The sequence below is a fragment of the Netta rufina genome (genome assembly GCF_964035555.1).
Source record: "Netta rufina genome assembly, chromosome: 4".
Classification (NCBI taxonomy): domain Eukaryota; kingdom Metazoa; phylum Chordata; class Aves; order Anseriformes; family Anatidae; genus Netta; species Netta rufina.
In genome coordinates, this window is record NC_140127.1 from 29,756,046 (window position 1) to 29,781,758 (window position 25,713).

Consider the following 25,713-nt stretch of genomic DNA (forward strand, 5'->3'; position numbering starts at 1 on the left):
ATGATGTAAAGATCTAGGACATAAAGAATTGCTTTTTTGAGGCAACAACTATCTTTCTCTTCCCCTCCCTGGCATAGTCTTAAAACTGAAGATGGAGCTTCTCTGACAGTTTTGCAAATTTTTGTGGTAGAGGTTATTTTAAAGCATTCCACAGATTTTGTCTTTGATCTGTTGGATCACAATATCAATAATTTACAGATCCTTCATCAGCATAACCCAGTCAGTTTTCAGAAACTTTGCCACCATGAGCAAAAATGCTTCAAAGTCCTTTTAACATTAAAATTTAACAGTAAAATCAAGAAGAACTAGATGAAGATTGAATTGTTTCTTGCCCATTTTGCTGCTTCTAATCTCTTCTCCAACAGTCTAAGCAGTGCACAAGTAAAATTAATACCAGGTATAAATCAGACTTCATTTATTGTTAAATTACCATCATGTAAGGGAAATGGAAGGGCTGATTATACTATTTATATTTATTAAAAGCTTTTAAAAGTCATTTAAGTGATATGTAGGAAGTTCTTAATGATTTACATGTTACATGCGTTAGAACACAGATTTGGAAGTTAAATCAGAAGGATGCTTTCCTAGCAGATTTCTTTCTTCCCATTTCCAGAGAAGAAATTTTTATATATACAACTGCATGAAACTGGCATAACTTGCAGGCACTACTACTAGAAATAAATGTCTGTATCTGATTTGATTAGAAGTACTTCCCTGACATGAACAAATCAAACCAAACACTTCTTTGTTTGACTTACCAAATGGTGGGAGGTCTTTAACGGGCACTTTCTTGCGAGAGGGATAAAGAGATACAGCAGGGACCTGCAATGCTTGGTTTACTTTATGTTGCTGCTGCTGCTGCACTTTCTGCTGGATTCCTGCCCGGGGAGCCACCGGTGATGTTTCGGATTTTCCAGATCGCTTGTCCCCTGTATTCTTTGGCACTTCGCAAGAAATAGGAGAAAGCAAAGAATGACTATGAGCTACAAATATAGTGTGAGTTTCAACCCGAGAAGTGTAAAGCCCTCCAATTAATAATTAAAATGTGCTCATATACTGAATCAATGAATGTAGTAGGATATATCTTGAGAGAACCAAAGAGGAGGAAAAGAGGGGGAGATTTAACTCAATTTAAAATACGTACTTTATCAAAGATTGTACATATGTTAAAATATGTAACTTTCTCAAAATAAAACACTTATACAATGACTATTGATGTAGTTATCAAAAACGTGACCAGAAGTTAAGCTGAGCTATCATAGGGATGACAATTTGTTTAAGATAAGCATAATTTCTATTATAAAGTTAGGGTATATAATCACATTATAATTAGCTTTTTTTTTTTTTTTTTTTGCTAACCTGAAGCAAGGACATAAGATACAGTATTCCCTCAATTTAAGTACAACTGATTTCCAGCTGCCACCAGGTACAGTCCTCCATGATGTCTCTGAAATATCTAGACATGAAGCCATGCCCTTTCCCTTCTCAAATTCAAGTCATCTGGGATGACCAGCCCTATTCACACCAATAGCCCAAGTACATCAGAATGGTAGAGGAACACTTGGCTTCTCCACATCCTTCACATACACAAATCAAAAGAACTGTTGTGCACTGCAGCATCACATTATTCCAAAAATCTTGTCTCCTACATAAATGCTATTTTAATATATTGTTAATCCATAAGATAATTTCCTTAAGATTTAGTACTTGCCAATAATTAGACATCATTTTCAATGGTAATATTGTCTAGTTACCATTCCCAATGATTTCCTTGCAGAAGAAACAGAAGTATATTTAACAGCATCCTTACAACCCATACCAAATGTCAATGCTCACATGTGTTGGTGGCTGGCTCACACTGCAGAGAGAGAGTCTGGAGGCTCTCTTCATCCATTTCCAGATCCAAGTTTGAGAGATACTGCTTTACTTTCCGTGCCATCTGAGCATCTTCATACAGTTTTTTAGCATTAAGGAAAGAGCTGCGACGGACACGCTTTTTATGACCCCCCGTTTGTGCAACATCCAGCACAGCTGCATTTGTACTGCCCTGGCTGAGAGACCTGGAGTAAAGGAATGGGGGAGAAAGAAAGGAAAAGCATGACTTAGTCCAAACACAGTATCACTTAACAAACATGAAACATGCAATAGATTGCATGAATGTCAGTCTATGGTCAAAGCTCACATGCCTCATTCCAGTAAGTCAAACAGATAGAAGGATGAGGGTCAGGAAATCTTTTTACTTGGTGACAGGCACTATTTAAATTACATAAATATTTTAACCTGTTCTGCTCCAACTAGGCAGTATCACTTCACACACTGAGAAAAGCATTCAGGCTAGTTATCTCACGTAAGCCAGTTACTCAGAAGATTGGAGCATTAGGAAAAGCTCATGCAGCAAGGCAATGCTGACAGAAGACTGTAGCTGAGATTCATATTTAAATACATATAACAGAAGGAGTTTTGAAAGCTCCCTAAATACTTCTAAAATCAGACCACATACAAAACATGTAGCCGAGCTTTATGGAATAAAACTTCCTTGAAACTTCATACATTGAAATAGCTTTTGGGTAAATAAAACAATCAGCTGGTTCATGATGAAATAAAAGTCATGCACATTTTCGTGTATGTATGTATATATGAAAGCTATGCATTGTTCCTGAATTGTTAAGTGTAAAAATGATGGCTACATTGTAGTGTGAAAAAAAGTTAGTTTAGCAGATTTGTGAGTTTTAACATTTGTACTTGTGCTAAGTGCTTATTAGGCATAATAAAGTCAACAGCAATTTTTCAGCTGTTGCAAACTTGCAATTCTATAATTTTCCTTTCAGTGAAAGTCATTTTCTTTGGCAATTGAAATTATAAATGTGGGGGGAGAACACCGTTTTTGTGTTTTAACCTCAAAAGCAAAAGCAATCCTGGCCTAAAACATATCATCAGTTAAAAAAAAAAAAAAAAAAGTGGGTTAATGAAAGAAAAAATGTCAAAGCACCAGAAAATTAAAGATAGCAAGTAGGAAACAATGCAAATGATAAAGGAAGAAAATGATAAGGGCTGTGTGTTGTCTCCAACCACTTACCCCAAACTCCTCCACTTCTTCTTCCTGCAAGTGAGAGCCAGGAAGAGTAAAGCATGGGTTTAAGAGACAGAGAAAGATCATAAGCTCAGAAAGAAAAAGACCAGACCCAAGGACAAGCAGTTCTGGAAGCCCACAAACATTAAAAAGAGCCTTGACTTGGGCAGTCAGATATTATAAACTCTTCTAGTTCAAATTAAGAAAAAGAATATGCAATAAGCTGGTCTAACATCAAGCCAAAGATCATTCACTCCACATTTTCTAACAACACTAGCTTAAACTATTTCAGATATAGTCCCATTTCTATTTAATCAAAGCAATAAGGCTTTCACACATGGACATTTCAAACAGACTAATAGATGTGTTCAGGAGTGTCTTCCTCTCCCTCGCAGTGTCGGAAGCTATTATTATTATTATTATTTATATATATATAAAATAACTAGCAGCTAAGAAATAATATAAAACATTTATTTATATGTATGTATTCATAAACTCAGAATTCCATGATTTCTCCAATTTTAGAACTGGCTTTGATATATACAATACACAATCTTGGTAATTTGTTAACAAGAAAAAAAATCCTCATAGTAATCCAATTCAACATGAAAGAGGTAGAGGCCAACCACGAAAGTGAAAAACTTTCTGTGCATACGGAGCTCACTGAACAACTACCGAGGGCCTGCTGATAGGAAAATAATATATTTTTCTTCCAAGTACACAGAGGGGCATTTGAAAAGCACCTTTTTCACCTAGCTTTCCCTCAGTTAAGAAAAGCTCTGCCTTAGACAACAAACTTACCTAGTTCTAAACATTAAAGCAGGATCCATGTTAACAGATGCCATACGACCAACATGGCGTATTTCCTTCGCAATCATCCTCAGCTTCTCAAAGTTGACCAAACCCTCCACTTTTGAATCATTTCCTAGAATCAACAACAATTAAGAACATTGCTTATTACATAGCAAAGTTGGTTCTCCTTAGCCAGTAAAAGATGATGTATTTCTGCTTTTACCTTCATGAAGGAATGTAAGGTCTTTTTTGATAACAGGAAACAAGGGAATAATAGGGGGCTGCAGGTTTTGGCTGTTAAGGACATTACGATATTTTGCCATATTCCTAGATGGATCAAACAAGTCCTGTAGATCTTGAAACAGTTTTTCATACTTGCTTGGAAGCTTTTCCCAAGTAGTTCGGAGCCTTGCAACTGGTGCCAAATTCAGGCCACTTGAAACAACAAAAAAAAAAGTGCAAGAAGTTCAAGAGGAATGGAAAGAAAAAAAAATAAATCCTAGAAAAGGCCATGTTAAATTTTGTATGGGAAAAATACCATCTATCCAGAATAGTACAGCACAGCAATATCAATAAAATAACAGAATTGAAAACTTCCTTTTGCCAGCATGTATTACAGAGCAATTAATTTCATTTTTATAAAAGCTGGAAAAACTGAAGGTATCTGCATGATGTAATCAAAAGCAGATAAAAGTTACACTTGTACAAATTCTCCACAAGATTTAATTGCCTGCACTTATTCTAACTGCTTTGGAATAGCATCTGAATTGGATAACAATATCAAAATACAGAAGTACCTCAGATTGGCAGGAAAAAAAATCTACCTACATACTATTTAGATAGTGATAGCACAGCAACCCAGCTTCTTGCTGCAATAATCCATCTGACTTTGTTGTATCTAGATCAAATTGTTATAACAGACTCTGTATATGAAGCTATTCTAAAGCTGTAGCTGCTACAAAAACGTTTTCCCCTCCCTTAATGACATCAGTAAAGGATGTATATTACACAGCGGCTAGCCTGTCTTGCTATTCATTTCTAACTATCAAGAAGCTTGCTATGTAGAACCTCTCCCTCATTCAAGTTCTTGCTAGTAGACAGGCTGCTTATTTGTTACTGACACCTGCTGAAATAACTGAGCTAAATCTTTAGATTTTTATGTCTGGCAAATGCTGACTGATTATTAACACGCATCCTTGACTTCGGAGTTTGCCATGTTTAATTGGATAGCATTCAAGCCCAATGATCTCCAGAACAAGTGTCACAGTCAGTCTGTTGATTCAGTGTGGCATGGGCTTTTGCCAGACACTCATAAAATCATCACTGATAATGCAGCTTGCCCAAGCTTTTTCGCAGAAGGCAGTATTTACTTTTTTAGGTTTCTTTTTCCTGCATAACTTGGGAGACTCCAAAGGAAATAAGAATGTTTTACAAATGCGTAAAACCACAAACATTAGAATTTCCTGCTTTTTTTTTATTTTACTACAGTACTACTAAGAAAAATTTCTGTTTCAGATTTTAGTACCTTTTTGGTTCTTATTAAAAGACCTTTATTTGCAGCTTATCATATAGCAATGTAATCTGTTATTGACTATTATCAGAGTTTCATCCAAGAAACTGCTGACACAAAGAAAACCACAGTTAACATATCATGTCTCAATGAATTCAAGGTACTGGGAACTATAAAATGAGCTTCCTTTTGGAAAATAACCCATTCATTTATGATAACATTATCATTCTTTTTCATATACCTGATTTTTTGGTCTTTGTTTTTAGGTAAGTTTAGCAGTTTCTCTACTGTCATGTTGACAGTGCCTCTAGCCTCGCCGTCTTGAGCAATAAGTACACAAACAGTAGCATTACTAATAATATTTTAGCAAGCATTTCCACATCAAGTTCAGATTTCTGGAGAATACTTTCCTTATTGCATTGTCAAGTGCTGAGGTTGGCAGTATGAATTAGTTTACTCTGTTTAATACGTTTTTAAAAACATTTCTAATTACATTTTTTTATTTATAAATAAAGCTTTGTTTTTTATTCAGAATTACAATTATTAAGGTGCAATACCTAATGATAGCAAACATCGAGTTGAAGTTCTTGCATTCTCTGCAGTGTAGTGCTATCTTAATGAAATGCTTGATGATTTTCATCCTTTTCAGCTGGTTGGTTTCTCTTAGAATCTCAGAAGCTACCCAGAATGTTTCTTGATTTATCACTTCTTCAAACTTCTTTAGATTAGTGCAACCTGTTTTTGATTTCAGTTTAAACAAGTCATCTATGTATTCTGTGGGTTCAATGTTACGGAATAGCTCAAAGTTTCTCATGGAGAGCTGAGTAGCCACCTCAACAGTACTGAGCTGTAGTAGAGAAATTTGACTTTCTCTTAGTAACTCTTGAGCATCCTCATCTGAACAAAGAGTTTCTGTTTCCATGTTGTTCTTCAGGTAATACCTATAAAAACAAAATTCCAAACCAGACTTTATCGAATATACTCAAATACTAGTGAAAATTAATGACCAGTTGGCATCATAGAATAAATTGAATTTCAAGACACATAGATCTTAATTAGAAGCATAGGAGGTGATTTCTTGTAAAGAAACAGAATTTCAGTAATGAAATAATAAGAGCATTATTATTTATTAAAAATATTAATAGGAGCATTAACATAATTTAATAAACTGGCATAGTCAACTTTAGCTCACAGTGTCTAATCTCACCTGCCACTTAGCTGTATCCTGTCAGCAAGCTTGGATAACTGATCAGGAAGCCTCCGTTGTTTGATTACACCCTCAGGCGTGACAGAGACTTCACATAGTGAATATGCATCAGGGGTTGCAGTGAGAGCAAATTCCCTGATGGCCTGGATGACCACTTCTTTCGCTGTTGTGTCCTTACTGATCATGATGTAGCGACTTTGCTGATCTGCCTTGAAAACCCTCAGAACTTGATCTGGTAAGTCTGAAAAAACAATTACATACAAGGTATGCAATTCAGTAATGCAGAAAAAAATTAACGGTATAAGAACAAACAAAAATATTGGTCACATTGAATCAAATTATAAATTATTACTCTTTATTTCAGTATCACTGTTTCACCTCTCCCATTCTAATGGAATACTTTGTTGTTGTTGTTGTCTGCGTGTTGTTTTGTTGTTGTAGTTGTTTTTTGTTGTTTTGAAATGAAGGACTGGTTCTATAAGCTACCAGGATAAGAAGAAGAAATTAGGCTATCAATGGACTATGAAAATATGTAAACATTTGCCAAGTATGGACAGATAAGCTAATATGCAGCCCAATTTTCACAGGTATTCAGTGCTGTTAAGTTTCATTCAAGCCTGAGAAAAATCAAGGACAATCACAACACTACCCTGTGCACTGACATATGATCAAATTAAGTGACAGGAGTGTCAGTCTTCCTAAGGATGCTTTTAAGACACTCAGCTACAAGTCTGACACTCAACTACAGTGCCATACACAAAGGGAAGACATACCCATACAAATAGCTGGAAGACACGGGTGTAACAGCCAGCTGTATACATAAATAAGCTGCAGTAGCATTAATGCATCCAAGTACCTAACTAGCAAAATGGACAATCCTTGATATGTTTAACGCATAATATTAAATGTAATGGATTCTTTACGTTCTTAATTACTAAAATATTGGCACAGAGAGCAAGTTTTTGGAGATAGAAAAATTTTCTAAATATTTGAGTTCCAAATACTGTTTCAAATGTTTGATGACAAACCCTAGAGTGAACACCTACAATGCAGCTGTTTTTAGGAAACCTAGAAAATTATCAGCCTAACAGCAAATGTTGTATTTGCTATCTCCATAATCTTGTTAATGGTTTGAAATCTAGATACATTATCAATTCAAGTTTTTTGATTATCATGGTATTATAAAGAGAAAACAAAGAGATAAAATTGTGCTAAAATTGTGCTGCTGTCCTCCACTGGACTTCAGTTTATTTTTAAAACTTTTAACTGACAAGATAAAGTATTTCTATTTATTTTAATTTCTTCCCTTTATTATGAATAACCTTTTCTTGGTTTTGGCATAATATCTGGTCATCTCTCCTTTCTCTGATTAAAATTTATTTTTAAAGATCATAAAGGTCATATGAACAAAAAAATAAAAAAAAAAAATAGAAAGCCTCCTGAATCTACAGACAGAAGTGATAATTATTTTTAAAGATACTGAAAAAATAACAGCTGCTAGATGAAAACATTCACGTTGATACAACCATAATCTTATTTGACAGCTTATGAGACCTGAATGTGCATAACATGTGCGGTAACATATTTAAGTTACTACAAAAAGATCTATTCAGGAACAGAAATCTTGTGACAAAAGAAGCAAAAATGTCATCCCTCTACTGCTCCATGTCTTCAACATCATCATTTGGAAAGCAGTAAGACAAATCTCTCTCACGTGACTTGGCTTACATGCCACAAGGGCCACTTAGGCTTAAACATTTCAGTTTACGAATTACATTATGCCTATAATTTTTCAGCTCACATGAGTATGTTTGCAACTTGAGAAGCACTAACATTCAAGCACATTAAAACTGTGTGGAGTGATTATATTATAATTTACACACAACATGCATCAGTGTAGACCAATGTTTAACCATTTCCAAGTACTTGAGTCAAATCTGTAAATCCTTTTTTTTTTTTTTTTTTTTTTAACCAATTTTGATTAACTGAAGAAGAATACAGAGTAGAGCCTGAAATCATTTCTACAGTTTTTGACATTGTGGGAATGGCAGATGCCAAAGATGCAGCCATTCGAGGAAGCTAATAAAAAGAGCATGCTCTCTAGATCCTGTTGAGTCTCGCTGTTACGGAAATACTTGCCACTCAAAGGAATGATGTAAAGATGGGAAACTTCTGTACACAATACTAAGGTGGGAACTCACTTAGTACTCAAAAGCAGCAAGTATTTTGTGCAAAGAGAAAACTTCAGTGATCCAGCAGAACAGGTTAATAAGAAGAAATGTAGAGGAAAACAGAGTACCATCATCCTTCTACTGTATTTTACCATCAAATTTCTCAGGGTGCAAACCTATCAGAGCTGGTAGCAAAAGCACTACACAGAATACAGAGAAGTTTACAAGCAACAGAAATTACTACAGACATAGTAATGTCAGCAAGTTATTCAGTACTTTTTTTTTTTTTTTTTTTAAATAAACCAGCACTTGAAGAGAATTGTAATCATCCCCTTCACTCCTTTTCAAAAAAGGAAACTGGAATAAAGAAAGCAATGTTTTATGATAGGAATCTAGTCACTTACATAGCTTGTATGGGGTAAAAAAAGTAACAATGACTGACAGCTCATCATTACTAAATTATTTTGACTTTCAATCAAACAGAAATCAAAGTGCTATTGACTATTTGAACATTAAAAAATAAACCTCTACAAGCATATTTGCAAAAGCCTGTGCAAATCAGAAGAGAAACTAAAATCACTCCTTGCAGATTTCAAGCTAAAAAAGTGTTCTTTCTTCCTCCTCAAAGACTATCCTTCTAGTTGTTTTATTCTCTGTCCTGAGGGATATCCCCCAAAGCCTCAAAGGATGGCCACTCTACTACTATTCTCTTTCTTCTCCAGTGCATTCAATTTAGCAGAAGCTGCCTCCATCTGCAGCTTTAATTTATGCTAACATAATAAAAGAAATTAAAATTGTAGGCTTTAATTTTTTTTCTCTGTCTTTAAGCAGTGATATAATTCAACTCTTGCAACCATCCCTAAAGCCATTATGTTTTTGATTGCATACTCCTCTTCCCCCCTGGCTTCCAAGCCAGGAAAAAAATAATTACACTTACAAAGTCCTTTAAAAATATTCAGTGCATGGCCGTGTGTGTGTTTTAAGAAAAAAAAAATCAGCAATTACTTACATTTTCTATAAAGACAATACAAAAGCTGCTATAATATTGAAGCAGGGGCATTACATCATTTTCTATCATTGCTTCCCCAAAGCAAAAGCCAAACAGTAGAACAATGTTTATTTATTAAAATTCTCTGAACACCATGTGCAACTGAAGGATATTCAGAACTGCAATGTTTTTTCTTCTTGATAAATGGGATTTGCTTGAATTCTGAGAAAACACTCCCCACAGCTCTGGTATTGAGACATTTGCTGTATTCAGTACATTATAAGAAGGTCCAGTCTAGGTAAGTGGCAAGCTGGAGAATTGACTTTCTACCCATTTATAGATAAAGTGCTGACTAAATAGTCACGCACTTACTGAAATATCTTCAGTGTTGGAAACTAGTTGTGAGATTAAAAATATGTAACAATCTTCCCACTCACAGAAGCAACCTTAGACACTCAAACAAATATGAAACAAAAACCACACACTACTTTCTTGTAGTCTTCTTCTCTAGTGCTCCCCTCAAATGAGGGGAAGTGATGCTCAGTACTGCAGTTTCAAGAGTGAAAACTGTACTGACTCGGATAGTATGTAAACTGATATTTAAGCACTGTCCTTTTAGGTAAGGTTTGAAATCTCTCAGACTTTGGAAGGCACTGAATTGTTGGTTCTGTTTTTGAGAAATACTCTTAAGTATTAAACTAAAACTTCGAAGTGTCTGCACAGCTATTGTTACTAAATCCTTCTCCAGCAGCTACCTTTTAACAACAAAAATTTGGATACCTGACACAGAGAAGGTTTCAAGTTAAGAACCTTCCTGCAGGCAGATTAAGAGCCCAAATCCCTCCCCATCCAGGATATCCAGCTAAACGCTTCTGATATGATAAGGCTCTCATTCTCCCCTTTTTCCACTCTCACTCCTCCCCCCACCAATACTTTGTTCCTCTCTGCTAAATACGGTGGTTGATTTTTTGTTTGTTTTGTTGTTGTTTTTTAGTATTTCACAATGGATTTTAAATCATTTTCTATATAAAGCATTCAGCATATAGCTCTAGACTCTTCTAGTGCAGGGGAATGCCAACTAAAAGGCAACTTGAAAACGCTGTCCTTTACAGATGTAGTACAAGATTATATAAGAAGTTAAGAAGCCTGTTCAGAAAAAGACTGAAAACACAATGTCCTTTCAATTTAATTTAAGCTTATGATCTCCCATGCTGTTTGAAAATACTGCAGTCTTTGTAAAAACTGTTCTACCAGGGCAGACTATAAAATACAAAGCAAAATAAAAAAGTCACTGGCCAAGAGTAAGACAGTAAGAGGCACTCTGTATACAGCATACTTCAAGAGCATTCATCTATACACATCTGGGTAAAGCATATTGGAGCAAGGTAACAAATCCTAATTCATATACGGCTACTCTGTGGGTGACAGCGTACAGTTAATAACAACTTTATAGATACTTCAAGATCTGGAAACGCAAGCAAAATAAATTGATTAAAAAAAAAAAAAAGGAAATTCTATGGTGTAGAACAGATCCTCACCTGGAGTTGTATTGAAGTCCAAGATGCGGTGATGGGACTGCAGTAGATCAGGATTACTGGATGACAGGGTTCCACTGACCGGTAAAGCAGGAGGAATGTGCTTTGTTTGCCTCAGTCCTACAATGCTGTCATCCTGAGACTGGCCAATTCCAATGTCACTGCATCCAGAAAGAAATAAAATCAGCACTTACAAACATTCAGATCTTGGACTATAGCAGTGGCACGTGGGGGTTTCTATAACACATTTTCCACACTTTGAGGAATTGCTGTTTAGAAGTTAATATTCTGCAGACAGCAGTGCTTTCTGTCTAGATTTGTCAACAGCACCCAAATGTCCACTCACCTTGATCAGACCTGCCTGTTCACAGTGACAGCAGATGCTCATGCTCACCACTAAGCTCTGAGCTGCTACACTTGTCATCTTTTCATTATTTTTATCTCAAGGGCCAAGATCTTTATTCAAAAGATACATCATCATTCCTGCATCACCCCAACTTTGACTAGTACTGCCATTCTCTCAAAATCGCTGACAACTAAATCTCACAGATCTTCCACCCCATCACAGATAGGATTTGCAATTGTATTTCGGGAGTTGCTGTAACCGTAGAGCAGCCTAAGATCTCTCAACAGCCACATAACGGAGGATTGTTGAGCTCACCCATTTCAGCCTTCCTACTCTGTATCACCCTTCTCAGAGTTCCTCTTCACTAAATGTAATTGAAATGACGCCAGCTGACTTGGAAGGCCACAGTACATATCCACAGTTGGGTGCTACTGGCATTCCCTCCAAAGTGCCTAACAGGTGCAAATAAAGCATTCTGTGATAAAGGTGAATGATTTCGTCTATTAAATTGTGAAAGGCTGCATCTCAAAGGTCAGTAGTGCTAGATAGATCAGATACAGAGCTATCATCCTACTATAGCAGGAATTAATCTGCTTATTGCTTGGAAGCTCATAATCAGCAAGTGAAGCAGAGTGACTGCTATAGGACATCGAGGAAGTAGGTGTTGAACTTTTCTACAAATTCAAACATCATGTTTTAAATTTTAAAAAAGTAATGTTTCTGAAGTTCTTAGCTTCCCCCCAAGTGTCCATATACTTAACTGGAATGTAGTTACTCGGTTTACTCTATTTTTAAAATTTAGAACTCTGACTCTGATTTCAGGTTACGCAAACCAGAAATTAACCCCAAAAATTCAGCACTAGAAGACTCCACACCCCATGAAGATACTTTGCCTAGTGATGAGGACAGTAATTTATTTTGTGGGTCAAAGGAAATTGCTTTTTTTTTAAAAAAAAAAATAATTTAAAAATTGCTTTTTTTAAAAAAAAAAAAAAAAAAAAAAAAAAAAAGGTGTTTCTGTTACTTTCTGTATACACTTGCCATACAGGGAGATAACATGAAGAAATTACTTTCCTGCTGAATAACAATGTGATAGAAGGGATAGCGGAATAGCAAGCGTCCAATTGCTTTAATATAAAGCATGCTCTGCATCCCACTGAAGGGCTGCAAATACAGAGGAGAGAGGATCATCTGGGATGCTCCACTCTGGGCCAGAAAGAGCTGGAGGTGAGAGCCATGTTTAATCCTTATTTGAAGCAAAAACCTTCTGAATCTGAAGGGGCAACAAGTACAGAAGCCAAGGAGCTTACGCAGTGGCTGCAGCCAGAGGCACACTTCTAGAGATGCCTCAGAGCTGGCAGAGAGAAGGAGATTTCACAGTAGCTCCAGAGGAAATTATGCTATTTGCTCAACTTGGAAAGTTACTTGACGTTATCAGACTAAAAAGCAAGACTGAAGGAAGGCATTATCTCCTGCTCATAATTTGTCTTTGTCACTACTTTAACATCTCATGAAGCTGACAAACTCTAAGAGTTAGCATATATTCTAGAGACACTGAGACACCTGCAGCATTCACCTTCAAGAAAAGGTGGACAGTTTCACCTCATAAGCTGGCCAGCTGACTCATGAAGTCTTTAAATACCTACTTTAATAAGTAAATCAGCTTTTCTATCCCACTTGATTTTTTTTTATTTTATTCTTTTGAAGATGTGAGAATAGGTAAAGTCCTTTAATAATGAATGGTATTGCATGTATTAGGAAGAACAAGACAGACGTGTCTACAGAACAGGAAGAAAAGCACAAATAGGTAAATCTACAGCTACACATCTATATGCAGAAACTGTGCAGACAAACAACTGAATGTCAACAAGCTTTGCAGACAAACTGCTATATATAAAATGCACGAAGTAAAGCTAGCAAAAGGAAAATAAAATAGGTCAAGTGTACTGTTTTTTCAACTCTTACCCAAAGAGGTCCCTGAACAGAAAAAGTGCACAAAAATGAAAGGCATCAAAGAAAAAAGTGAAACCAACATGAGATTTTATGCAAAAGCTATGAATAATGGTGAACAATGCAAAAATCACATCCAAGATGATGCACAGCTCATCACAGGAGCAAACATACAAGATCCATGAAATAAAAAGAAAGTTGTAAAGACAAACAGCATAAAATAAGGATTTACAGATTCTCCTCTACTGAAATACATCTGCATCAATTTGAGAAAGATTCATTACTTGTATATAATCATTTACACTCCTCTATCTTGACGTCAGTAACATCCTATTTATTCTGTTGCTAATAAGTTTTAGAAGAGTATTCATTTTTTGAGTGGGAATACCTAATAAACTTATTTTGTTTTAACGATAGCAGGAAAAAATCCTAGATTTTCATTTTAGGTGTTTTTTACGTGAGTTTACATAATATAGATATTCCTCAATGGTATGCAGAAAATGAAAATACAATAGAAAATATTTATTACACATCAGCAATTATGACACACTCTACAATTCATTGGCATTTTCATGTTCCTCCCATTGATGCCATCTGTCTTGGACAAGAACCAGATTCCCATAAAACCACATAAAGCTCATTGTTTCTGAGTTCCTCAGCAGAACTCCATTTCTAAAAGGTGTTCATAGAATAAAAGGTATCAGAAACCAGATTTAGCTTTATTCTATCAGAGAACCAAAGTTCGAATTTTAACCTCGGTCTCCTTTACAGCATCATGCATACATTCTTATAGACCACTGGACTGTGTATAAATTGAATTTACTACTTCTACCAGCAATTTGCAAGCAAAACTGCTTATGGAGTTAGTATGAAATTAACTGCCCAGGATGCTTCCAGTTAACAGTTATCTTAAAACAAACAAACAAACAAACAAACAAACAAAAGCCATCAAAAAGTATTTATGCCATTGCTGTATAAGAATATATTCCTATTGATGTCACAAATTGTATTATTATCAGTCCATGGTCATTCAAATATTTAGACTAGCATTTTCTTCTAGCATTTTAGAAGATACAAAAGTGTTTTGTAATAATTAAAGATTTAACAATTCTTTAACAAAATAAATTTTTGTTCTCTAACGAAAATAATTAAAGGATCACAACAAATTTTAAGTATCATTACAAGTTTTTAAAAACATAACACGATGCAAGTATTTAAGAAAAGAACACTCACTTGTATGGTTTCTGAGGCAGAATGCTGATTCGAGTCTTGTCAAGTATCTTCTTTAATTTATTTCTTCCACCAACTGTGTTGGCTTTACTTTTCTTATTTACTTTTTCTAGTCCTATTACCTGCTCCACATCAACAGCAAGGTCTGGGATGGAATAACGGCTTGCCTTTTTAATATCACCAATTTTAGGCAGGTGGGGAGCACCATTTCTTTTTTCCTCAGACAACCGTGTTAAAAGTTCTTTAAAAACTGCACAAGAGAAAAGAGTGGAAAGAAGAACAAAAATGTAAAAAAGACTGTGCACCTGACCAGTGTAATATTAATCGTTAGAAAAAAAATGTTTAGCACATTCTGTTAATTCACATATTACCGGAATTTATTTATTTATTTATTTATTTTTAAAAAGGACACTAATTTTCTGTAATAATCAGGAAATTGGCCCAGCTTGAAAAAGAAATACACTAGATGACCACATGGTTGCTTGGATGGTGTCAGCGGAAGGAATTTGACTTTTCAGTCTAAGGACATAGACTTTTGCAGACTAGTACCATGCATTAAAGAGTACACTAGACAAAAATGACGTAAGAAAATTAACCACCATAAAGGAAATTTTTAAACTGATGGCCAGCAAGGAAAGCTCACGGACAGGTAACAGCAACAGGATCAAAAGTCAGAAATCAGAATGGAAACTAACAAAGTCATAAAACAAACAAACAAAAAATGAGAAACTATGAGAATACTTAAGAGACATCTTGGATGTTCGATATGGCTGTTGTGTCCACCTGCCATGTGTACAAGAAAACTTGAAGTCTTAGAAGGCCAACAGACTTGGTATGGCAAAATTCTAACCTTGAAAGGCTGAACTTATTACTGCTCCCAGTTGTCTCCCACAGGTCTCTAACAAAGAGTCATCTAAGAAGCAGACACAACTGATGAATTTGTTAATCAGTTCTTCTACTACAACTTTGCACTTCACAAAAGTGACTATGTATTTATATACAAACAAAACCGATTTGGTGATCAAGTCAGACATTTGGAGCAAGAGAAAAGGTATTCATAGATAAATGTGGAAAATTATCTGATTTGTAATGAAATTGAAAATTATCTGGTTTGTAGTGATGAATGCACTTCTCAAAGATAATAAACCTGTGCTAGGACAGACTACAAGACTAATACTGGAGGCCACACAAAAAGTATGCACAAATGCCTCCTGAATTTCAGGAAGCAATAAGAAAGTGGTTTTTTTTGTTTTTTTTTTTGAATGTTTCTAAATGAAACAAGGCCACTGCTATGGGTCTAGTAGAGAACATACCAAGAAGTAGTGATACATATACCATCTTGTGTGTAGGATGTTGAGGTAAGGAAGAACTTAATTATTTACGTATTTTTGTAAAGAATAACTTGTTTGTACTGAAATAGTACAATGTGTTTTTGAAAAAATGAGAGTGATTTTCATTTTAGGAAGAAGAGAAGCCCTCTGTATTGTCAACAGCTCCCTCATTATAAGTGGAAAACCACCATAAAACAGGGATGCATATTAAGACGGGGGAGGAGTAAGAAAAAAAAGAATAATCAACTCAGGGATAGGGTTGGGGATACTAGGGGTTTTGAGAAGATAAGCTAAGAAATAAAATGTATGCCAGCCAGCTGGCACTTACTGAATAAGTCTATGCTAAATGTACAAAGCAATTTGCTTTGAAAACAAAACAAAACAAAATCATTGTTTCTTTGGTATTTTCTATGAAATTGATGATTAAAAATACAGAATTGTAGAAAAAGTGAGAACAATGGCAAGGAGCTTAGAATGAGTATTCAGGGCAAGGCTTTTACTCATGTGTATTCTTTTTGTCCTTAACATTCATCCATTCCTCCAGAAGTACACAACAAATTACTAAGAGTCCTTAAAAGCCTCAAATAACGGAGAGTTAAAGAAGAGCAAAGGAGAAACAATAACCATACTGTACAGAAAAGAAGTTTGGGGGCTAGAGAGAAGTTAAGTATAGGTGGGAAGATGCTGTTAAGAAATAGGAAACTGGTTTGGGGATTTGTTGATAAGGAATATTTCATGCAATGCACAGGAAGTAACAGTTCTGTTCCATTACTCTACTGTGATTTTGGTATTTGGAGCAGAGCAACAAGATTAAAAGCTGAGAAAGCACAATTTATGAAGAAATCATATTTAGTCTTAAGACTAAAGCAACACATGATACTAAAAAAAAACAAACAAGCGAGTTACAAAGAACACGTGCTTGTTTCTCTATGTATAACTGCTAAACAAGCAGATACAGATGAAACATTAGAATCTTTACTGCAAAGGAAAAAAAAAATCCCCAGGAAATAGATTTGACAAGTGTCTTTTGGAGATAACCTAAGCATATTTAACCATCAATTAGTTCAGTGACATCCTGTGGAAATATGCTGTCCTACTTATTTGCAATGAAGAACCTCATCATGAAAGAGGTATTTCGGGAACATATCATGGAATTATGTTAATAATCCAAGTGTCCGGTGGTAAAAATTAAATAAAACCCACAAATTGTTTATTTCTTATGATGGTAACTGAGGTTCTGAGCTGCTTAAAGACTCTTTCATGACTTTGTAAGTACTTGTAAGAGACAAACAAAAGATTCAGAGGGTTATTCAGAGATTATCATCGCCTAGCTGGTAAGAAAGTTTTTATTAACCTTGTTGCACTCACAAGGAACAGACTGAGAAAGTATGAGCATATGCTGTTGACAGATGAAAATCTCCAAACAACTGAACTTCCAAAAAAGGCTTCTTTCTTGAGGAAGGACTGTTATACATATGGACATGTTTTATAACTTCAAGCTAAACGGTCACTGCAGTTCCTCTTAATCCAAAAATATGCACTTGTGAGAGTCAAGTGACTTCATATAAGATTTTATTTGAAATTTTTTCTTTACAATTTTCAACTCTGACTCTTTAGAAGCTGCAAACCTCCTTCTCCTATTCTTCCCACCTCAGAAGTATTTCAAACAATCATTTAAAGTCATTTCCAAATGTTTTATGTATAAAACTAAAAATCCTATCTAAATTAGAACACAAGTTAGAACGAAGTGCACATAAACTTACCAAATAAATTGGTTTTCACAGTGATAGACAGATGAGTGTTATTTCTAAGGATTTCCATGGCTTTTGACAGCTGAATGTTTTCAAAGTTTTGACCATTCACTTCCAGTATCTAAAAATAAAAAGAGGTAGTTATTTTTATTTAGTGAAGAGAATGGGGGAAAAAGAGGAGAAAAATAAAACATTTTAAAATGACATACCTGGTCTCCACGTTTCAAGCCTGCTTCTGTAGCTTTGCTACCAAAATCAACACTGTCAACAAAGATGCCAAATCCCTTTTCTGACCCTCCCAGCAAGATAAAAGGCAAAGGGGCTTCTCGAGATGGCTTTGTTAAGGTTATCAATCTTCGTTTCGCTTTAGCAGCACAAGCGATATTTAACAGCCTCAAATGTCCACCCATTTTCTATAAAAAAAAAAGAGAAGCATAATGAGTTATGTGTAATAATAGACTGACTGCTCCCTGCTATCTAAAATTGTCAGAAAAAAACATTCTTACCTCCCTTTCCAAATTGTTCTCAAATTCTTCCAGAAATCGAGTCATAGCAGGATCTCCTTCAAAATCATTGAAGTGATTGTTCACCCACAACAATACTACCCGTGTAACCTGAAAATTAATCAATAATTTATTTCCCAAGAAAGCCCAGATCAGCACTATTGCTAAGTCCTTTAAAAATACTGCTGCTTAAAGCTGCTCTAAGCTTCCATCAGGATTCTAAATACTACATACCCAAACTTCACTGTTCAAGAGGAAAGAATGAAGTATTAAAATTGTTTAAGGGTTGTATTTCATACAGATTACTAAAAGTTAGAAAAGTAACACTGGCTGTACCAAAGTTGTTTGAGCAGGGAATAGAGCACACACAGGTATGAGGCACTGAATTAGATCCATTTCTCATTTGTAACAACAATTTCCTGTCCACATACATTTCCAAATCTGCTTAATTCTTCAAGCACATGATTACAAAGCTGCTTTTTTTTTTTTTTATTGGCTCTTGAAACTTACAAAAGTTGAGATAAGCCACCATTAACTTCACCAGGCATTTGCCTGTGTAAAAGAGTTATTGTATGTTTACAGAGGCAGGAAAAAGGAGCTATTGTGAGAAGCAGGAAAGAGGTCTTAACAGCAAATACATGTAATTCTCTTCCTTACATTCAATCTTTTGGTTTACACCTCCTCCCTTCTCTTCATCCCCGAGGTCTCCTATTGAACTATGATTATCAAGTTCAGAAGAATGTTAGCTGGTATTTTACAGTTTGTTAGGGAGGGGAAAAAATGATATTATCAATTAATATTCCTGTACAGTAAAGCCACATAACAAGAGCTTTTTTTTTTTTTTTTTTTTTTTTTTTTTTTTTAAATATATACTCCCACTAAAATTTGATCTTTAGATGTGATTTGACCTGGAACATCAGCAGCACTTGTCCTGACAAAATACAATATTTTTGACCTTTAGGGTTAAGATTGATTCACGCAATTTTCAAAAAGCTCCTTAATCAAAAATGGTTGTTCCACTCAATGTTCTCAGAAATACAGGTATATTTCTTTTGCTGAGGAAGCAAATCAATAGGGAGAAAAACTGAACGTTTCAAGAACTGGAGCTTAGAACAGAATCTCATACAAATTTTAATCACAAAGCTAGCCACTGTCAGTTCTTGGCCTCTGCACAAAACCTAAACCTCTTATTCTAAAGATCTGTGACAAAGCATCCAAAAGCAAACTCTGCTACCCTCATGGGAGCTGTATGGTTTATTGTGTTCATGCAGTTTCCAAGCGGGTTCCCTTTTGTGCTGAAAAACAAATGAATTCAGAAGAATTGCTGAAATTCACGACCAATCTAATCAACTACAATAGAAGTCCTAGAGAGATTAGATTTCTAAAAGGAGAAAACAGCATAGTTTCTGCACTACAGCTCTCAGCCACAGGAAATTAGGCTAGAGGTAGCATTTCTGGCGTATTTGAGACATTTTCATTTTTAAAACTGAAGATGAACTTCCTTTCTGTTAAACATCTGTGTTGAAAATCACACTGGAAGACCCAGATAATGTCTAGTGAAATTTGGGACAACTACAAATTTTTAAGCAAAACGGGAAGTTGCAAGCCATACCACATCATATATTTTAAAATACTTCAGTATCAATACTGCTTTCAAACTAGGGGCTTCTTGCTGCACCCAGCAGACACTGCACTGAAAAGAGTTGAACAGTGACTTCTAGAAGAATGCCACTACTTCTATTTCAACCAGGAGAGCAGCTCTAAAAAACAGTTTAAGATGTTATGTCAAGTACCCTGGTTGCACGGAAAATCATAAGCAAGATCAGATCTCAAATGTCCCAGTCTATCACTGGCTACTGATGGTGCTCCATAACTTTTTCTCACCCCTTTCCCTCTCCTTTGCCAGCCCCTAAACCAGACAGACAAAATCTTCCAGGTCCTGTGTTCCTCACTTACTTAACTTTGCTCCTCCCAAGCTATTCTGATTTTTGCCTTTCCTGCACGCGAACCAAGCAGCGCTTCTGTCAGGGCTGATCGATGACAGAAAGGGTTGGCTCTTAAGATGGCAGAACAAGAGCTGCTCTGTTTCCAGACCTGATACCAGCAGCTGTGGTTGCTCATGCTTTTAAAGGCTATGGAGATTATCCATGGGAGGACAAGCAAAGTAAGTCTAAAGATGGTATTATAGATCTGAAGCTCTAGCAGGTCTGTGCTAAACAGTATTAGCTGCAGCTTTCCAGTGTACATAGAAGTCAGATTTTCACAGGAACAGCGAGCACTTCCCTGAAGCAAAGCCTTGCCTCTCTGCCAAATATAAGATACTTTCTCCAATGTGCAGACAAACTAGCATTTCTAGTAGAAAAATACCCAAATGTAAATAAAAGTTGAAAACCAAAATTTTAATATTATTCCCCTAGCTTCAAATTTGAAAACAAACAAACAAAAAAAAACCACCTTTTTGTTAACTAGTGTTTTACATTTGACAAATACATACATTCAAAGTAAAGCATTACAGTGGGAAGCTCAGTATAGTCTCAATAGACAGCGTGCTGCTATCACTGTGCCAAAGCTGAATACACAGGGCCTCATTCTTATCTCTTGGTAGTTTTGACTGGGGAAGGGGCTGTTTGATTGTTGTCTTGTGTTTCTTTCTTTTTTCCCCTAACACTGCTCAATAGATTAGATTCTTAACAGTGGCTCTATTTTACAGTATCTTTATATAAGGATAAATTACCACCAAATGTTCGCCAAACTGTGTTAATTACTATTATATGTAGACAACAGGACTCAGTTACATGCTCAAATTTCAAGGCACAATAGAACTATGTTAAATGAGTTAAATAAAAATGTTCATTACTGAAAATAGCTTTCCCTATACTTACAAGCAACTCAGTTAAGTAGTAATAACACAGCAAGGTAAATTATGGCGAATTTACCTTGCATGAATAAGTTTGTACTTAAAGTACAGTAAGAAGGAATATTTCTATAGTTTTATCCATGCATTCTGTCACTAAAATTGTGTCTTATTCAGTTTAGTCGCTAAAAAAAAATAATTTTATTCTTAGTAGCTTATGTTTTTAATGCATATAATAAGTGTATAAATTTTAGGGGATTTTAACCTTATCCCTGAGGCTGGGGTCATTGAACCACTCCAACAACTTCTTCCCCACTTCCATTGGGCTGGAAAGAAAGGTCCGATACGTCAACAGGAAGTCTTCTATAAACGTTGGGTCTACCACAGAGTGCTCTTCCACCAAATGCATTGTTAACCTTTCAGCTGTTCCCTATATATATAAAAAAGAAAGAAAAAACACTTAAAAAATAAAATACATTTTCAATAAACAAAAATTTGTTTTCTTGTATCATATTGAAGAATTACACTATAAAGAACAATACTGGTATGACTGATGAGATAAGCAAAGCTTCTGTAATTAAGTTTTACAAAAATCACTTCGTTACTCACATGCATAATTTTTTAAAGTAGAAAAACTAGAAATTTTTACTTTCAAATAGATGTTATCATATATTTCATCTAATCCCAGGCCTTATTTGCCAAGTTCAAAAGTTTATAGAATACAGACCTTTGCAAGAATCTTTCCCTTTTGCTTTTACCTTGATGACAATGTGACCTTTTCTTGTTCCAGTGCGATCAAGCTCCCTGTGCTCCTTAACCATCACAATCTCCCCTTCCTCTTCTACCTTCTGCATGTTCTTTTCCACTTGATTGAGGATACGGCAATAATCTTGCTGGGCTATACAAACAAACTGGAAAGAATCATCACACACCAGTATTAAAAGGTAAAGTCTTCAGAAAACTGTTTAGACTTATGATGCAAGCACTCTATTAATAGAAAAGGTAAAGAAGGTCTTCAACCTGCGGATGACCAAATCTGTTATTCCAGCCATTCAGCTGGAGTAAGCAGAAGAATACACGGTATTTCCAATACAATCTTGTAATCAGAGGAGCCCAAGATTCATCAGAACAAAATGACGTGGCATTACCAGCCATTTTTGCTTATCTGCTTTCAGAATATGCCTAGTACCTACACTATCCAAATATAATTAAGACCACCCACTACAACTCGGAAAGAAATACACATACACTATGATTTGCAAATACTTGAGATTAAACTGTCTCCTTAAATTAATTTGGGCCATTAATTGAACAGAAAATAGTGGGTTTTTTTGATTGACAAGCTGCAAAATCATCATGCACATACTTAGGACAAAGGCACAAAATTCCCAGAGATAGAATTTTCTTCTGCATTCTTCATAATTTATTTACAGAATTTTTCTATTTCCAGCAGCTATTAGTAGCTGAAACAGATCTCCTACTGTTTGGATTTGTTGCAGAACATTATTCTAACAAGATACAATTTATGCACTTATTGGAAGTTAGACTCCATTAACACATTTTCACCCATTTCAAAGAGCATCTGATAGAAGCTAATTAGCCATCAGGACCAAGAAAAACACTTAAGTCACCCAGAGCTTGGCTATTGTCTTCTGGATAGGAAGAAGTAAGCAGCCATCCCATATCCAGATTAGGCTAGCTGTTTTATGCTATGAGAAGTGCTCCCTTACAACTGTTTGTGTTAAAGCAAAGGTCAAGACTGGCTGAAACTAAAACATCTTCTACTCTTCATCATGGGACAGATGTATTAGTCTAAGATTCAGTAGCTGAGCCTGCTAATGAAGAACGGCTCTTACCCACAGTAAGAGAGACTATAATAGCTAACAGATCTTGAGATCTTACTAAAGGAAACTTTGAAGCAATGGATATATGCAGCAGGCTGCTAGGCCTTAAGTTCCGCAGAAAGCACACAGACAAACCTCTTCATCCAAAACAATCCCTATCCGGATGTAGAGAATTCAATTTCCCAGCCCGTAAGTACAAACAGCAGGAACCGTATCTTCCAAGTACTGCACAGGGTTATGCACTACAGATTTTATACATACACCAAGTTTGAAATACAACTGTCTGGCTATTCAGTTGAATTATTTCTATATGTACCTAATTTTGCATGTGTTACAGTTGGACACTCTACCTGGCAGTCATCCACTTTGGTTCTCATCACCCCTTTCATGTACTCTTTGTCCATGGTAGGGGAAACACCAAAACTGTTTCCCATGCACAGTATCTCTGTTCTTCCATCAGGATAAGTCACTTCCACAGAGCCATTCAAAATGACTGACCAGGAATCCAGCTACAAATTAAATGTTGCAGGATACATGAAGACAAAATCATTTAACATCGTAATATCATGCTATACAGATAAAATCCCCACTTCTTCCCCCTCCCCTCCAACAGACAGGAAGTATGTATGTTATGCAGATTATTTTCTTATGCTTTTACTGAATAAGAAATGTTGTGAAAGGGCTTAAACAAAAGCTTTCAAAGGAAGAATGAGATGACACTTAATTTTGACGCTTAATTTACCTGCTCAAAGTTACTTTTTTTTTTTTTAAAGAAAAAAAAAAAAAAAAAAAAACAAACAGCACACAGGACCATAACACTGTGGACTCTGGGATGTCTGGTATAACAGGAGAGTCAGAAGTAACTTCTACTTTCTACTGACCTCTTCTCCATCGTTCAGTACAATAGTTCCTGCTCTCTCCACAACTGCAAACACCATTACAGCACAGAGCTCTCTCCTCACTGACATTGTCATGTTGGCAAAAGCAGGCAATTGATGCATGAATTCCAGTAGTTGTTCTGAAGGAGAAAAAGCCCACTGAGTCGTGCATGTCAAAACAACAAAGCACAGCAAAGACAGTTCTTCAGAAAGATGCCTAAGGCTACTTAAGCTAAAACGCTGCACAATCATTTCTGTATACTAATAAATCTCTTACAGTGGCCTGTTGTAATTACTGGGTATTTTGTAGGCACAGACTGGCTGGTCATACCATCAATAGAAACCCTGCAAAGTAAAAGTCAGCATAATAGACAAATTGTAACTTAATCGAGAGCTCTGAGCACAGCCAATGAAACTGTAATTCTCCATCCAGCCAGAGCAATAACTCCATTACGACTTAAATAAAACACAGTAAGACATTAGGCAGGGAAAATTGTCAAAACTGAGCATCTTCTTTGGTAAACCCATCCATTCCATGTCCAGTCTAGGCATGTTAACAACAAGAGTTGTCATCTGACACATTTACAAAGATCCCCTTGGATGGGCCAGGCAAAATAGGATTACTGTCTTACAGGTGACTACTGCTTTTCTGGCTTCTGTATGTATTGGAGTTGCACTTATACTCAACTATGTGCTTCTCCCATGTTTTGATGTTTTATATAGTCATAGCTATACAGAGCACATTTGTTCTTAATAGTCCTGCTGAGGACTTATATGCCCTAGACGTTAGATGTTTTTGCGTTTGTTTTCATCAAAACCTACCAGAAATAGTCAATACAATTCCATCTTTTTCCTAAAATGTTATTTATACAGAATCACAGAATGGTTGAGACTGGAAGGGACCGCTGGAGGTCATCATGTCCAATCCTGCTCAAGCACGGACACCCTAAGCAGGTTGCCCAGGATCATGTTCAGGCAGCTTTCGAAGATCTGCAAGGAGGAGACTCAACAGCCTCTCTGGCCTCTCAGTGTTTGCCAGTGCTTCATCACCTGAAGCACAGTTCAGAAGTGTTTCTTGACATTCAGAGGCAACCTCATCTGTTCCAACATGCACAATGCCTTTTGTCCTGTCGTTTGGTACCACTGAGAAGCGCCTGGCTCCATTGTCTTTACACCCTCCCTTCAAGTATTTGCACACATGGATGAGATTCCCCCTGAGCCTTTTTTTCTCTAGGCTTAACTGTCCCAACTCCCAGTTTTTACTCATAGAAGAGATACTCCAGTCCCTTTATCATGTCATAATCAACAAATCATCATTTAGGTATACTTTGATGAATGGAAAAAAAAAAAAAAACAAAAACAAAAACCACACAAACAAACAAAACAATCACACAAAAAAACACCTGAGACAGTGAAACAGATTAAATTAGAATTCTAGCTTTGCTTTCAATGTATAAGTCTGTACATCAACATAGCAAATTAGTTTTAGTAGATTTCCATTTATGTAAAGGTCTTATAGCTCCACTATTTATAACAAATGTTGTAAAAAAAAAATCACAACTTAAAACAAAAAAAAAACTTGATAAGAATCCAGTGATGACATGAACATAAACTTTGTCAAATTCCTAACAATTTCCAGTAAGCAACAATGCTTACTTCATAAATCAGTCTTCATTTAAATTAGAAGTTGAATGTTGAAACCTAAAAGGTCAGCACTGATAGCTTTCCCCCATATCTCGTGCATTTTCCGGTT

General features: G+C 35.9%; 1 protein-coding gene across 6 annotated transcripts in view; it reads right to left on the reverse strand.

Moving 5' to 3' along the window:
* The window catches only part of RAPGEF2 (Rap guanine nucleotide exchange factor 2), a 180,842-nt gene that overhangs the window by 11,590 nt on the left and 143,539 nt on the right, over positions 1 to 25,713 (reverse strand). For 5 of the 6 annotated variants that reach the window (XM_084286452.1, XM_084286449.1, XM_084286450.1 and 2 more), the window contains 16 exons: positions 23,964 to 24,100; positions 23,433 to 23,591; positions 21,997 to 22,149; positions 21,504 to 21,668; positions 18,388 to 18,495; positions 18,091 to 18,294; positions 17,894 to 18,002; positions 14,803 to 15,049; positions 11,277 to 11,434; positions 6,580 to 6,820; positions 5,930 to 6,313; positions 4,086 to 4,297; positions 3,872 to 3,995; positions 3,077 to 3,100; positions 1,837 to 2,060; positions 759 to 944 (listed from right to left, as the gene is read on the reverse strand). In XM_084286452.1, coding sequence (XP_084142578.1) covers positions 759 to 944; positions 1,837 to 2,060; positions 3,077 to 3,100; positions 3,872 to 3,995; positions 4,086 to 4,297; positions 5,930 to 6,313; positions 6,580 to 6,820; positions 11,277 to 11,434; positions 14,803 to 15,049; positions 17,894 to 18,002; positions 18,091 to 18,294; positions 18,388 to 18,495; positions 21,504 to 21,668; positions 21,997 to 22,149; positions 23,433 to 23,591; positions 23,964 to 24,100 — 2,835 coding nt within the window. The remainder of the gene's footprint in view (positions 1 to 758; positions 945 to 1,836; positions 2,061 to 3,076; positions 3,101 to 3,871; positions 3,996 to 4,085; positions 4,298 to 5,929; positions 6,314 to 6,579; positions 6,821 to 11,276; positions 11,435 to 14,802; positions 15,050 to 17,893; positions 18,003 to 18,090; positions 18,295 to 18,387; positions 18,496 to 21,503; positions 21,669 to 21,996; positions 22,150 to 23,432; positions 23,592 to 23,963; positions 24,101 to 25,713) is intronic. The other variant, XM_084286451.1, reaches the window with a different exon arrangement.